This window comes from Musa acuminata, chromosome BXJ3-6 (assembly GCF_036884655.1).
Source record: "Musa acuminata AAA Group cultivar baxijiao chromosome BXJ3-6, Cavendish_Baxijiao_AAA, whole genome shotgun sequence".
NCBI classification, from domain to species: domain Eukaryota; kingdom Viridiplantae; phylum Streptophyta; class Magnoliopsida; order Zingiberales; family Musaceae; genus Musa; species Musa acuminata.
In genome coordinates this window covers 29,552,501-29,567,989 of record NC_088354.1, presented here as the reverse complement: position 1 = coordinate 29,567,989, position 15,489 = coordinate 29,552,501, and the positions used below count along the sequence as shown (strand labels likewise).

The following is a 15,489-nucleotide window of genomic DNA, read 5'->3' as shown; positions in this document are numbered from 1 at the left end:
ATCAGAAATGAGTTGCAAGATGATCCTTTATCACAAGTAATATTGTGTAATATCGTGGGACCTATTAGGCCACGAGGAATCGTTTAAAGCGGTCGATGCCATGTACTGATTCAAGAATTCAATTTCGTATGTTTCGATTCATATCGGCTAATATTTATCAATTTGAACATGAATCGAATACAAACTCAAACCTTTTGGGGCTCACTAATAAGACTATCTATCATCGGCCACTCTTAGCTCTTCCACTTGTTGTCTCAATTTCGATACATCTCATCCTCCGCCGCTTCCTTCTTCTTCTTCACCTCTTCCTTATTCCTTTTCAAAATATCTCAATTTTCTCTTCCTTCTTCCTCTTCACCTCTTCCTCACTCCTTTTCAAAATATCTCAATTTTATTACCTGCCTTCTTCCTCTTCATGCATCTCTCCGCTTCTTTCTTATTCCTTTTCAAAATATCTCAATTTTTGATACCTGCCTTCTTCCTCCACCTCCTCAGACCTCTCTTCTTCCTCCAACGGCTCCGAATATGTCAGAGCTGTAAGCATTCAGGCAGGTCTAAAATAGCATTTCTTGGTTTTAGCAATTGAATAGGTCTAATATCCGAAATTGACACTTATTGGTTTTAGCAACTTTCAATCAAGCCAATAATTACTGACCACGCTAACATTCCAGTTTGATATAGTAAGATTACAGACTTGAAGCAATTCCATTAATTACTGAACTAAAATGAAGTTTGCCAACTCCTTCAGGATCAAAATACTCGAGTAGAGATTGCAAATTGTAAAAGCAATTGAGTTCGATGGAACCACTAAACTCTGCTGGCAAAGGCAAGATCAAAGATAATGTTCTGGGCTATCATGAATCTTAACCAGTGGTTGTCTGGGACTTGTTGAGGATGACACCCTCATACTTGACCTGGAACCACTTCATTGCGTCCTCCTTGGTAACCCTATGTTGAATTCCTACACGTGACTTGCATCGGCGACGACGAGCTACCCGGTAACCTGCGCGTTCCAAGACCACAAAGAAATCCATCCCGTAGATACCGGTCGAGGGATCATACCTGCAAAAGTAACATGGGGGATTTAACAAAGCAACTACAACCAAGACTTTTGAGTGGTGAGAAAATGTCAAACGAATGCTATCAATATGAGGTAAAGTAGAAGCCTTCAAACAAGCAAATAAGTTTGATTAATAACTAATCTAACTTCATTAATGGGAAAAGAAGCCTATAGAGTTACTAGTTTTAAGGAACTCTTAATCTATCAAGGAATATAGCTAAATCTAGATCAATCTATAAGTTGAGCTGAGGTTGATATAAATAACTAGCAAATTATAAATTGTTGTTGCCCTTTGATACACAGCTGCTACCTTGCACTTTCAGATATGACTACATTCCTATATTTGGACTTCTCCTTGGGCCAGTATGCCAGTTAAAGCTCCTAATAATGGTTAAGTAAAACTGTGGCGGAAAAAGGGCCAGTAAAGCTGCATTAAGCCGACCGGGCATTGGCTTGGCATGAGGGAGATGCAGATGGTGGCAGTTGTTCAGCTGAATGGTAAGTCTTACCATTTGGTATCAGAGTATTCTCATTTCTCTTTTTTCTTCCACGATAAGACCTTAGGGTGATATCAATTGGTATCAGAGCGACGATAAGACCTTAGGGTCATATCAATTGGTATCAGAGCGACGATAAGACTTTAGGGTCTTACCATTTAGTACCAGAGCGACGATAAGACTTTAGGGTCTTATCATTTGGTATCAGAGCGACAATAAGACTTTAGGGTCTTATCAATCAAATTCTTCCATGCTTGCTCCCACCCTCCCTCCTTTCCTCCTTTTTGATACCTCAGCCACTATCACTTGGAACTCGAGTCACAACTTCCACACCAACACAATCCCTCCTGCACCACCATCTGTACGCCATCCTACTTCCAATTCTGTCACCACCAATTTGTCTTCAACTGCCTGACCACCTTCCTAACTTGTCATCCACCTTCCACCATCTTCGATGCTTACCATCCATCAAGCGTTGGAACAAGCCATTCACAAAGCAATCGTGGGCTGAGTCCAAAGTTGTGAGCCAAGTTGCTTAGGTTCTATGTTAAAGATAATGCCTTTACCTTACAGAAGTATAGGCAATTAACAACATTAAAAACTTTGAGAAAACTAAACCAAGAAGACATAAAAATTATAAAATTTAAAAATTAACCCAACAGTACCAATACCATATTAACTCTTCCCAATAAGTCTAATGCAAGTCAAACTTAAAGCAACTTCATGAAGTACATAAATGAAAAACATGATCCCAAACGTAAAACCACCAGATTTATAAATTCCTTATGATGTAAATCAAATTAATACCATAAAATCTTGACTATTAAATTGAAACAGCACATAAGTATCCCAATCACTTTTATTAACATTGTCTAAAATGGATAAAATAGTTGTTGCAGCCACTCAAAGCAATATTTGCAAACAAACTAATAGCTCATTTGGCAAAACAGAAATAATCCTATTTATGTAACATTTTTCACAGAAAAATATTCCTGTAATCCTAAAAAAATCCAAAAAAAAGTAATAAAAAACATCAAATATTAAATCTTAAACAAATCAGCAACCAGAGATATTATGCCATAGCTCATCTTAAACACGCTAACACAGTTTTAATACCAGGAGATACAAAATGTTATCCAACTCAATCCAAATATTAGGACTTTCGACAGGCAAGCACTAGACTTCACAGCCTTTACAGCTTATTTTGGTTCAAAGAAACATCAAAATTACCCAAAAAAATAAAATAGGAATATATACTTAAAAAAGAAATCTCTTCCCAACACAATAAAACAAAACCATACAAAATTGGTATTGACTGCATAATATAGTCCTAAACTATACGATCTCATCCCACGCAATTAGATATAAATTTATGAACCCTATCAACCAAGCTAGCAGAATAATGCATTTCCTTGAGTGGACAAAGTGGTCGGTTACGAACGTACAGAAAGCAAGTGAGCAGAAACAACGGGTTAATTCGAGCTTACTTGATTCCAAGATCGATATGCTCCTGTATACCAAAACCAAAACAGCCAGTATCGCTGAAGTTTCTCCTCAGCAGCTCGTACTCCTTCACCTTCAGTCCACTCTCCAGGAGCTGCATCGCCTTGTCACCCCTGACCGTGACATAGCACGCAATCTTTTCGTTACGCCTGATCCCAAAGGACCTCACAGTGTATCGTGCTGCAGGGACGTCAATAACGTCAAGAATCATGAACAAGACCGAAACTTGGAGCCATCTACTGCTAGAAACTGGTAGAAAGAATATACTAACCCTTTGAGAACACCGGTGTCTGCCCGCTTAGCTGCTCCAAGACCTGCATACAAGAGGAACATAGTTCATATATAGAACTTCCGATGCAAAATGCAAGTAAACAGTATCGAAGTCGCCTCCTTTAGGCCGCTCCAAGAAATCTAAAATCGAGAAGGATGCACAATCTCTACATCAGTAGTTGACCGGATCAAGGTACTCGGTGAACTAAACACTACAGCGGCAAATATCAAGGACGGCTGGGAAAATATCGGACCAAAGATTCAATACCTTGGCGGCCCTTGTGAGGCGGTCACCGCTCTCACCGACGGAGATGTTAAGGACGAGCTTCTGGACCTTGATCTCCCTCATCGGGTTCGACAGCTTCTTCTCGGAAGCCTGCGAAGAAGAAAAGGGGCAGCGGCGCCATTAGCGAACGGATAAGGGGAAGGGAAGTGGGGGAAGGTGGAACCGAAGGTATCGACCATGGCGGTAGATCGGCGAGGGTCGGAAGGCGAGTTTGGAGTCTCGTCTCGGGCAGGGTAGCGATGGGGAGGGGAGGAGAGTCTAAATGGAGTCCCAACAGCCAATCCTGATCGTCAATTTTAGGGTTTCCAGCGAAATAAAAAGACGATATTACCCCTTCAAGTAAAAAAAAATCTCTAATGAAACGAAAAATAATATTAAGCAATAAATTGACATAAAAATTTGCTATAAAATTGCGCTTCGTTGGCTGCCTCCCAATTTAGAGCGGCAAATCCCGTCGCTTCTCCTCTTGCTTCGAGTTGAGGTCTCCATCAGTGGGCTTCTTTGCCCTACCAATCCTCGGAAACGAAAGAGTCGGAGCCTCTTCTGCGTCCCATGACCTAAATCATTGCCTTCAAGACCCATGAGAAGAAGCTCCACTTTGATGAACTGAGGAGAAGAGGATCGATTCTGGCACTGTGATGCTGTGGCTTTTCGATATGGGTAATCTAAATGAGGCCATTGGGTTAATGCGTGAATCAAAAAGTTCCAGCTTTGATTGCCAAGTCCATTGCTCTGTGTCCAAATCTATAGCTTTTTTTAGATCAAAGCTTATATTCATGTTGGTTTGATATGGTAGAAGGTGGAAAGCTGTTTGATGAGTTTGCTTCGGAAGGGAGACTGTTTCTGTGAAATCTATCGTTGATAGAAGGTAGGAGAATCTCACTGTTGCCAATGCGTTCGTGTACATGTATGCAAAATGTGGGAGTATGCCAGGAGCTTGGAAAGTGTTTGTTGAAATGGGAAGAAGGATATCATCTCATTCAATACATTGATTGGAGGTTATTCAGAAAGTGATATGCCCAGTGAAGCACACATGACGTTTGTTTAAATGCAGCTTTGATTGAGACCTGATTTGGTGACTATTTTGTGCATCCTTCTTGCTGTGGCCATGCCTAAGTATTACAGTCAGGTAAGTTAGTAAATGGTTATGTTAGTAGATACGTATGTGTTAGATCGTGATATCGGTGTCTTTTCCTGGGTGGAAGGTGCGCTCAACCCAGTCCATGGTCCGATTCTCAGCACAGCGTTGGTCCTGGACGATTGATGATGAAGACCCTCAAGGCTGAACCATTTTCATTCCTACAATAGGAACTTCGTTGTGACTAGGTTCCACGTTCAAGTTAGGAAATCTGAGTATGTGTAGTTGTGAGATAGAAGAACCCATGCGCTATAGCAACAGGCCCTTTTGTAGTCGGGGTCCCTGACTTGCAGTTAGGGAAAATATTCTCCCGATCATAAAATATTTGAATATTTCCATTCCTATTTTTGATGTAGTTTATCATTGTCTTTTCTACCAAGCTGATGTCCACTCGAGAAGTTCTGATTGAGGACCAATATGTCCTCTACCAGTATGTCAAATGCTGTCCATTATTGATTGTGGTGAATGTTGTATGATAGGATCAACAAAATTTTCTATTGCTTGCATGAAATCTATGTGACATATAGCCGCGTTATTGCTTGCATGAGTGTTGTGTATTTGATGGGGTCAGAAAAAGTATATATTGCTTGCACCGCCTTAGTTCTGTATTCTGATCATTCCACACAGTTTTTTGGCTCAAAGCATTATCCTGGCTATCAATCCCCTGACATGTGGGAAACCCCTCCATGATACCAACCATCCAGTTACTTGGATGGTGGTGACACGAAAGCTGTAATTTCTGCTTGTGTTTCTACAGCTCAAGCAATTTGGATTTGAATCTGAAGTAGGTCTTAATGTTGAATCTTTTGATATTCTTTAATACTAGACACTTGGGGAACTCGAAATAGACATTTAAGTTGGCATTCTTCTACTTATCAAGCTCTCAGGATGTTATTGCTCGGAAATGCTTAGAGATTCTTCTGATACTGCCATCAGAGATGCAGATTGCCATGATCCCTTATAGTGTCTGGATTTGCTGAATCCGAATCACAAAGAAGTGCTATGTAAAAGATTTGGTGGCCCAAGAAATGTATCAACACTTGTGAGGTAATTCACCTAGATGCTGTGTTCTGCTGGAATCGACAATCAGCTAATGTTTAGTTTGCTTTTCTTTCAAGCAGGAACAATCCAATTGTGTTCCCTCATGATTGAAGGCTTAGATAGATGGAAGGAATGGATCATCAAATCGGTGTTTGGCCCATGCAACTGCCATCTTGTCTTGAAGAAAAAGGTTAATCTGCTACTTTGATGATGCTGGTAAATTTGGTGAGAGTATAGCTCCAAGTGCAATAGGAAACATGAGACTAGATGTTCCAAAGCTGGACTTTTAATTTTTGAAGTCTCTAATTGTTTCCAGGAAAAAGAAGCTTGTAACAGATTTACATGTAGAATTGGACACCTTTGTGGGTTTTTGTTTATCAAAGTGAACAATTTGTATCAACACTTATTTTTTCTTAAATATATCCTGTGTTTTAGTGCTAATTAGTTGTTGGCTACTTCACCTGAAACAAAGGATATGCTGTAATACTGATAGCATAGATCATCAGCAGCTGTTTGATTGTCTAATAGGTTATATAACAGACAAGAAGAATGTATCACATTGGATATTACAAAAGCTATGAAGATTTAACAGTGCAGTGCAAGTGGCATAGTAATGAATTCAAGTCAGCTGCCTATAGATATGTGTTCTCGGTGGATTCGTGTTCTTTCAACTTGTTTGGATGAGCTTTACAACCTATCATTGGTCAGGACAACTTAAGAATTATGACCCATGATGTGGCCTGACCTTGTTACAGGATGCTGCATGAAGGGATCCTCTAGCCTCAATGGTGAGTCTTTGTGGAGTTCAAAAACTACAAGAAGCTGTTTCAATCAAGAGAAAACGATATAGCGAAGCAACTGGAAGTGGATGTCTTTTTCAGATGATGCGGTCCTCTAGGGTTTTGCATTTGCGGTGTTTCCTTGTCTTTCTCTGAATTTATATCAAATTCTTTTTATCGGAATTGAGGAATTAAAGAGTCAAGTTTAAGTTTTTACTTTACCGTTTGTTTTGCTATTGCTATGGGAAAAATTACTTTGGGCAAACAATCATATTATATTATTAGCAAATAAATTAAGCTATAAATTATATCATTAGACTTGTGTTGCATTATGTAATCTATATATGTCAATTGTGAAGAGTTTATCCATGTCCTTTTCTTCCATCACTCAATTAATTGATTTAAAGTATTCAGGGATCTTATCCAAGACCTTGCACCCTCAAAGTTGGTGAAATTGACAGGAGCTGAAACACTACAACTCCATTATTCCATGCATCTTTTGAGGTAGCTCTCAAATCTGGTCATTGTCCCCAAAAATTGGCCAGTTTTGGATGGTAATGCAACAATACAATGTTCTTCCTCAATTATCTCCATGCAAACAAGTCAACTTGCCTTCCATACACCTCCTTGATTGACACTATACATATATATATATATATAGAAAGAGTTAACATTGGCCATGGACAACATAACCTAAAAGGAATGGGCCATCGGGAAAGTATAATTATGCATGGACTACAAGTTGAATAAATGACCTAAATATATGTTGAAATATTAAAAGGGAAAAAAAATGGTTATCTAATTAAAAGAATCTTTTAAGAGTTGCAATCCAAATCGGAAGACGTGTTATGAAACGTCGACGGGTGACGATCGATGACAGTACATCTTTATTCCCTTTCTTATATCATCATCTTTCTTTACAGAGATAGAGATCCAATTCTGCACTTAAAAGAAAGTGAGGGAGAACCACTAATAATTGATTCCAGCATGTAATCATACTCTGTAGCAAACGGATACCCTAAAGGGAATAGAGATCAAGTCCTCACACTGGTTGGCACAAAGATAGAGAGAGATAGAGAGAGAGAGAGATGGAGAAAGAAAGAGAGAGAGAGAAACCAGGAATAATTGGTGGTGTTCCTTCATCGATCATATCCTGCAGCAAGACCAGAGCAGAAATCAAACTCATTCCCTGAGAAGAAGCCAAAGAATTTGAAGCCATGGATGAAAAGAATGTGCTTTTCCTACAACCTCTATTTCTCTTTCTGGGTTGGGAGTGTTCGTTGTCAAATAGTAAGTGATCCAAAGTCATCTTCCACCTCTCTCAGTGGTTTGGTGCATCAGATTAGCATCACAGGGAAGAGTCCCATTTGCCCATAAAGTTCATATTTTTTTTCTTTGGCAAGCCATTTAGTGTCTGTTAATCATGTTGGAAAAATATCAAAATATAAACATTTTTTTATTTAGAAAATTAATAAATAGTTATTAAAGGATAAAAAGCGAAGACACATAAATAGTATCTATCTTAAGGTAAAATTAAAAATTGATCAAATTTTTTAAGATTCGATCGATCGACTTCTTTAATGAATTAAACAATAAAATTCAACTATGTTTCATCTAGAACCATATTCATAGAGAGTACAATAAGTATTCCACGAAGAGTTAAGAGTGTTCAATAATAAAAATATAAGAGGAAGGATTTTGATTCTTTGTTCAACTGCAAAAAAAAATAAAAATAAAAAACCTTGCTTATAAAACATAAAAAAAATGTCCTAGAAAGTAGGGTATCGAAGCAAAGTAGATTTAATTTGTAGTGAGATTTATGTCACATCCAATCCTGTGGAAGATCTCGAATTTATATTTTTTTTACGTGTTCTTTCTCGGAGAATTTAGTATCAGTCCAAATTATTGCCTTCGACTCGATCTCCCTCCTCGTATTTAAATCTCCTCCACCTTCAATGCCTCTCTCTCCCTCTCCTTCATAAAGGTTCCCCTAGTCCATGACATGGATCTCAACACCAAGCTGGTGGTGGTGTTCGCCCTTCTCCTTCTCATGCTCCCGGCGGTCTGCTCGGCGAGGACACACACAGCATTAGCCGTGGCCAGAAAGCGCGTCCCTCCCTCCGGGCCGAGCAACAAGGGGCACGGCGCGCCGAGGAGGTCCTCCGCCCGCCATTTGCTGCGCCTGCACTCCCATGAACTCCATGTCGGCATTGGAGTGGACGTGAGAGCGCTGAGAGTTGCGTCAGCTGACGCTTAGTGCTCCGCTCTGTTTCATGTGTGATATAAGCTTAGAGTAGTCGTAGATGAAGTGAGAAGCATGCGAGTTATAAGGGCTTCCTCATAAGCCAAAGATGGTGAAGAAACCGGTGAGATTAACAAGTCTTGTTTGTTCTTATAATGCACCCAATTCTTTTTAGTTTGTGAAGGTTTTATCTGATCTTGATTTCAAAGAAGACAAATAAAAATTTTCTGTAATGTTCTTCGTTCCAAAAAGACCACAACTATATTACTTCCAAATATATTCCAAGTCCGCTAACCAATTATTACGATAGTTCTATCACTTTTAACATCCACTTAGGCCTTAATTAATTAGGAATACTAGTCACGGATTAATACATGTTTGCTATTTTTAATACCCTAAATAAGATATTATTATCTTAACATCCTTCTTCTCAGTCAGCTTTCCCCAAATGTTGATCGGTGGGTCATATCCATCACTCCCTAATTAATTTATATTAAAAAACATATTATTTTCATCTTTTCTTTCACCCTCTTCAAAAGATTAACTAAAAAGAAAACCCCAAGAACACCTAAAGTATTTTCTCACGTTTTGTTCCTTCACCAAAATCTAGCTATACATGAGATGAGATGTTCATCGCAATAAGTTTTAATTTGCTAGAGACTCATATTCCTACCTGAATTCTTCGTCATAATTCACATCATAAGTCATTATAGGACTCTAAAAATTCCAATTACTTTCTAACAGGATAGTTGGGATACTAAGAAGGAAAGCAAAAAAATAATTATCTTGTTCAACTAATTGTCAAGTTATTGTTGATCATCTTCTCATCCACCATCCATGATTCTAAGCTATGATTTATGAGAATTGACAGCAAACATATATATGCATATTAACAGAACCAACATATTGATAAGCAAATTAGACATGATCTTTGCATATTGATATGCAGCAGCTCAAATGCAATACACTACTGAACACATGTTTCCTATGGTTAAGCTTTCAGGGAGTCATCATCTCACAGAAACAGCATAGGAGGCTAACAAACAGAGGGAAAGAGAGAGAGAGAGAGAGAGAGAGAGAAACATTGTTTTCCTCTTTTGCTTTATGATGCAAAAGCATTGCTGTGAGTATCACAAAAAAGCCATTTTTTTCCTTTCTTTTAATGTTAGATTATGATTGATGATGGACTGATACCTAAACAATGATACTGATTATTTATAAGCCATCTTATAGCCTCTCAACTCTTCTGACCTTCATTTCTTTTTCATGAGAATATTAGGATTCAGCAAGACATATTTGTCAACTAAAATTTTGGCCAAAATGTGATTTATCTAATTAGTCATGATATTACAAAAATAAGAATGCTCGATGTTAGGCTTGAGAATAAGAATCAAGTTAACTGACAACGAAAATTCTTTAAGAGAACAAGTAATCCAACATTGGAAAGGAAGTTGGATTGATCGATAAATATACTCTATATTTCTATGTTTTAATGGAACATATGAAGATAGATAAGAAGTTTCATGTGTTCTTTTTTTATTCCATTTTATGTTGTTGATTTCTGAATTTGTTAACAGAAAAATTAAAGTAACAATCTGATTGATTGGAAGGTAATCTTAATAAGAGTAACATCTCCAAAAAGAGACCTAAAAATCTTTCCACAGTGTGATTGAGAGCTCCTCCCCCATCTCTTGTAAGATTCCTTTCCTGCTCTATGTTGCTATCTTTCAAAAGTGTTCTAGTCAATATAAATGTATTTTAATTGGACATGAAATGTAGAGAAAAAGAGATCAAGATCTATAAGGAAAAACCATGCATGATAATTAGGATTCCCTTTTTTCAATGAATAAAAAAAAAGGATAATGGAGAATCTCAAGGTGTTATAAGGTAATATTTATTTAAAGTGTGGGTTAATTTAGGTGAGAAATAAATACTTTTGTTAGTTTGGCAAGTTTCACATAGTCCCACGGGAAAATCAAACTTGTTATCTCCTATTACACTACAAGAAAACCTAATTGTTCATTTTGGGCTTTTCTTGTTTAATAGTTTCAGATATTTTATGGCCTAGAAATATTTTCCTAAAGCATTTGTAATTGTCCCTTTTATACTAGTGATTTGCTCCTCCTTCGTCCGTGGATGTAGGTCAATTAAGTGAACCACGTAAGTCTGGTGGTAAATTTCCTTAGGTCAGCTGGGATCTTTTGGCAACGTTGATAATAACAAAGATCGTTATCGAGAAATTCGATAGAAATGTCAACTTCGGCATGTGGCAACTCAAGATGGAGTTGATTTGGCACTACAGGGAGCTGAGAACATTCCAGATGATATGTCAAAGGAAGATCTTGTGGGTATGGAAAAGAAGACCCGATCAAGCATTATTCTAAATCTCTCTGACGGGGTTTTACGGGAGGTAGCTACGGAAACTACGGTTATGAGCATGTGGGATAAGCTTAAAGCCTTGTATATGAAGAGGACAATGGAGAATCATCTCTACTTGAAGCAAAGTTTGTATATGTTTCGAATGATTAAAGGTACATTTATACTCTCACATGTTGATAAATTTGATTCCTTAATTATGGATTTCGAGAATATAGATACAAAAATTGATGACGAGGATAAGACCCTGTTACTTTTGTGTTCTTTTCCCAATCCTATAAATATTTCCGCGATACTATGATTTATGGAAAAAAAATAATAATTTCATATCAGGAAATTAAATCTGCACAAAAATCTAAGGAGCAGATAGACAGAGATATCACTGGGGAAAGTAGAGGGAATCAGGCTGAGGATCTGGTTGTCAGGAGTAGAACGGATAAAAGGGAATTGACAATAGTAGATCTAAATCTAGATCTAAATCAAGACATAGAAATTTGAAGTGCAGATATTGTCATAAAATGGGGCATATTAAGGTTGATTGCTTTAAATTGAAAAATAAATTAAAGTAAAAGAGAACAATTATTGAGAAAACTAAGTCCGCTGAAGTTAGTGTAGTAGCTGATGAGAATGTTGAAAATATTTTCTTTGCTACTAATGACAGGACGAGGTCTAAAAATGAATAGATTTTAGATTCGGGTTGTTCTTATCACATATGTCCTAATAGATATTTGTTTTCCACATATAAATCTTGTAATGGTGGAATTGTTTTGATGGACAATAATGCCGCGTGTGATGTTGTTGGTAGAGTCACAATCCGAATTAAAATGCATAATGGTATTGTGAGGACGCTCACTAATGTTAGGCATATTCCTGATTTAAAAAAGAATCTCATTTATTTAGGCATCCTAGAGGCTCTTGGGTGTAAATACGCAGCTGAATGTGGAGTTATGAAAGTTTCTAGAAGTGCCCGTTTTGTTATGAAGCTTGTAGGTCTGGTAGCTTGTATATTTTGTAGGGAACTACTATCACGGGCTCGGTTGCAATCTCGTTATCATCATTGTCTGATTCTGACATCACCAAATTATGGCATATGCATTTGGGTCATACGAGCGAAAAAGGTTTGAGCATATTGAGCAAAAGGGGTCTTCTTTGCGGATAGAGTACTGGGCCACTGGATTTCTGTGAACACTACATTTTTTGAAAGCAGAAAAGAGTCAGCTTCAATTCTCCAGCAGTTCACAAAACGAAAGGTACTCTTGACTATATTCATTCAGACCTTTAGAGTCCAGCTCATGTTCGGTGGTGCCAAGTATATGTTGATTTTCATTGACGATTATTCCAAGAAAGTTTGGGTTTATTTTCTGAAGCATAAAAATGATATTTTTCTAATCTTTAAACAATGGAAGACTTTGATTGAGAAGTAAACAGGTAAATAGATTAGGCGGCTTCGAACAGATAATGACATGAAATTTTGTAAAGGTGACTTTGATGAATTCTGCAAAACTGAAAGAATTGTTCGGCATCGCACTGTTAGGATGACGCCTCAGCAAAATGGTGTGACCGAACGTATGAACAGAACACTCTTGGAGAGAGCAAGGTGTATGATCTTAAATGCAGGGTTGACAAAGGACTTTTGGGTAGAGACGATTAATATAGCATGTTCCATTGTCAACCACGCTCCTTTTGCAGCACTTAATTTTAAAACTCCAGAGGAAGTTTGATTAAGTACTCCTGCTGATTACTCTAATTTAAATTTTTTTGGGTGTCCAGCATACATGCATGTAAATGAAGGAAAATTAAAGCCTCGAGCTAAAAGTATATTTTCCTTGGGTATGCTTCTAGGGTGAAAGGATACAAATTATGATGTTTTGATCCCAAATCCCCAAAATTTGTAATCAGTAGAGATGTTACTTTTGATGAATTGTCTATGTTATATTCCAAAGAAGAATATACTAGTTGTACAAATGATAGTTCGTAGAAGCAGGTGGAGCTTGAGATTGGTAGTTCTGATTCTTTTCAGTCAAACTCTTATACTCAAAGAATGCCAGTAGATGGTCCCGAGTCTACTATCGAAGATGATCTAGAGGAAGAGCAATATTCTATAACCAAGGATAGACCACAGAGAGATATTCAACCACCATAAAGATATACAAATTTGGTTGCATATGCTTTGTCTATTGTAGAAGAAACAAGTGAAGTTGGTGAGCCTACTATCTACTCAAATGCAGTTTCTTGTGATAATTTCGTTAAGTGGTTGATTGCGATGAATGAAGAAATTGAATCTCTCTATCAGAATAGAACTTGGGATCTTGTGAAGCCGCCTTCGGGTAAGAAAATTGTTGGATGCAAATGAGTCTTCAAAAGGAAGGAAGGTATTCCAGGGGTTGAAGATGCAAGGTACAAAGCACGATTGGTTGCAAAGGGCTATAGTCAGGCACATGGTGTTGAATTTAATATCGTATTTTCACCTGTTGTTAAACATATCTTTATTCGTGTTTTGCTTGCTTTAGTTTTCATGTATGATTTGGAATTGGAGCAACTTGATATCAAGATAGCTTTCTTACATGGTGAACTTGAAGAATAAATTTACATGGAGCAACCTCATGGATTTGAAGTTGACGATAAGAAAGACCATGTTTGCTTGTTAAAGAAATCCTTGTACGGATTGAAGCAGTCTCCAAGACAGTGGTATAAGAGGTTTGATTTTTTTATGTTTGGTCATGGTTATACGAGGAGCATGTATGATAGTTGTGTCTACTTTCGGAAGTTAATTGATAGCTCTTTTGTGTATTTGTTGCTTTATGTTGATGACATGCTTATTGCAGCTAAGAATTTATCATAAATTCACACTTTAAAAATGCAACTGAATAGTGAATTTAAAATGAAAGAATTGAGAGCAACTAAGAAAATTCTTGGCATGGAGATCAAAAGAGAACGAGGAGTTGGAAAATTATTTCTGACCCAAAAAAATTACCTTGAGAAAGTCTTGGAGAGGTTTGGCATGAAAAATGCTAAGCTAGTGAGTAGTCCTCTTGCTAGCCATTTTTGGCTATCTGCTGCTCAGTCACCACAGTTAGTTGAAGAGGAAGAATATATGGTGCAAGTTCCATATTCCAGTGTCATCGGTAGTATTATGTATGCAATGGTTTGTACTCGTCCAGATATTTCACAAGCAGTTAATATGGTTAGCAGATATACGTCTCGCCTAGGTAAAACACATTGGCAAGCTGTGAAGTGGATTTTCAGATACTTGCAAGGGACTTCATATGCTTGTTTGGAGTTTGAAAAAAATCGTGACACTTTGGTTGGTTTCGTCAACTCTGATTATGCTGCGGATCTTGATTAACGAAGATCTTTGATAGGCTATATTTTTTGCATTTGCGGTTATACAGTTAGTTGGAAAGCTTCCTTACAACCTATCGTGGCTTTATCTACTACAGAGGCAAAATATATGGTAGTGACAGAGGTAATCAAAGAAGTTTTATGGTTAAAAGGTTTGTACGACGAATTATATTTGCATCAAGGTATTACTATAATTTACTATGATAGTCAAAGTGCTATTCATTTGAGTAAAGACCAGATGTATCATGAGAGGACGAAACATATCGACGTGAAGTTTCATTTTATTCGGGATATCATTGCTAATGGAAAGGTCCTTGTTTAGAAAATTCATACGAAGGACAATCCAGCTAATATGCTTACGAAGCCTCTTCCAATTTATAAGTTCAAGCAATGCTCGGACTTGGTTGGTATTCATTATTGATGATTGCCCGTTGGGGCTTTTGTAAAGAATGTGGAGTAAGTTTTGTTAATTGTCAATGTTGGGACATGCCAATGTGAAGATTTGTTAGTTTGGCAAGTCCCACATCGAGAAAATCAAGCTTGTTATCTCCTATTACAACTATAAATAAGGGCTTGGGCTTTGAAGTTAGATGCACCACAAGAAAACCTAATTGTTTGCTTTAGGCTTTTCTTGGTTAGTAGTTTCAAGTGTTTTATGGCCTAGAAAAATTTTCCTAAGGCATTTATAATTGGCCCTTTTATAGTATGATTAGGTCAATTGACCGAACTATGTAAATATGGTGTCCTTTTTTTTTTTACTTTATTTTCTTTATTGGGTTGTCAAATTACCTTTGTAAATTTCCTAAAGTCAGCTCTAATAACTTTGATAAGGTATTATGTTTCGGGCTTAAATTATGTCTTCACCTTTTAGCTCTTTATATATATATATATATATATATATATATATATATATATATATATATATATATATATATATATATATATATATATATAT

The 15,489-nt window shown here is 37.2% G+C and overlaps 1 protein-coding gene and 1 long non-coding RNA gene across 3 annotated transcripts; one reads left to right on the top strand and one right to left on the bottom strand.

The window, feature by feature from the left end:
- Nucleotides 1-635: 635 nt before the first annotated feature.
- LOC103988709 (large ribosomal subunit protein uL5) lies at nucleotides 636-3,916 on the bottom strand. The gene is made up of 5 exons (XM_009407324.3): nucleotides 3,793-3,916; nucleotides 3,599-3,706; nucleotides 3,332-3,374; nucleotides 3,045-3,240; nucleotides 636-1,062 (listed from the first exon to the last, which is right to left on the bottom strand). The coding sequence occupies exons 1-5, from the start codon at nucleotides 3,793-3,795 to the stop codon at nucleotides 864-866; spliced, it is 549 nt and encodes a 182-aa protein (XP_009405599.1). The 5' UTR covers nucleotides 3,796-3,916; the 3' UTR covers nucleotides 636-863.
- A 112-nt stretch (nucleotides 3,917-4,028) lies between these two features.
- Nucleotides 4,029-6,236, top strand: LOC135639438 (uncharacterized). Of its 2 annotated transcripts, XR_010496947.1 has the most exons (3): nucleotides 4,029-4,745; nucleotides 4,822-5,801; nucleotides 5,876-6,236. It is a non-coding gene; the product is annotated as an uncharacterized LOC135639438 (long non-coding RNA). The 2 variants fall into 2 exon arrangements; XR_010496945.1 differs by having other exon boundaries at nucleotides 4,029-5,801.
- Nucleotides 6,237-15,489: the final 9,253 nt, after the last annotated feature.

What these genes read in the sequence shown, in the direction of transcription:
- LOC103988709 (XM_009407324.3), bottom strand. An exon ending in GACACCGGTGTTCTCAAAGG is followed by an intron (nt 3,241 to 3,331) that starts GTTAGTATATTC and finishes ACGTCCCTGCAG; the next exon opens with CACGATACACTGTGAGGTCC. An exon ending in CATATCGATCTTGGAATCAA is followed by an intron (nt 1,063 to 3,044) that starts GTAAGCTCGAAT and finishes TTACTTTTGCAG; the next exon opens with GTATGATCCCTCGACCGGTA.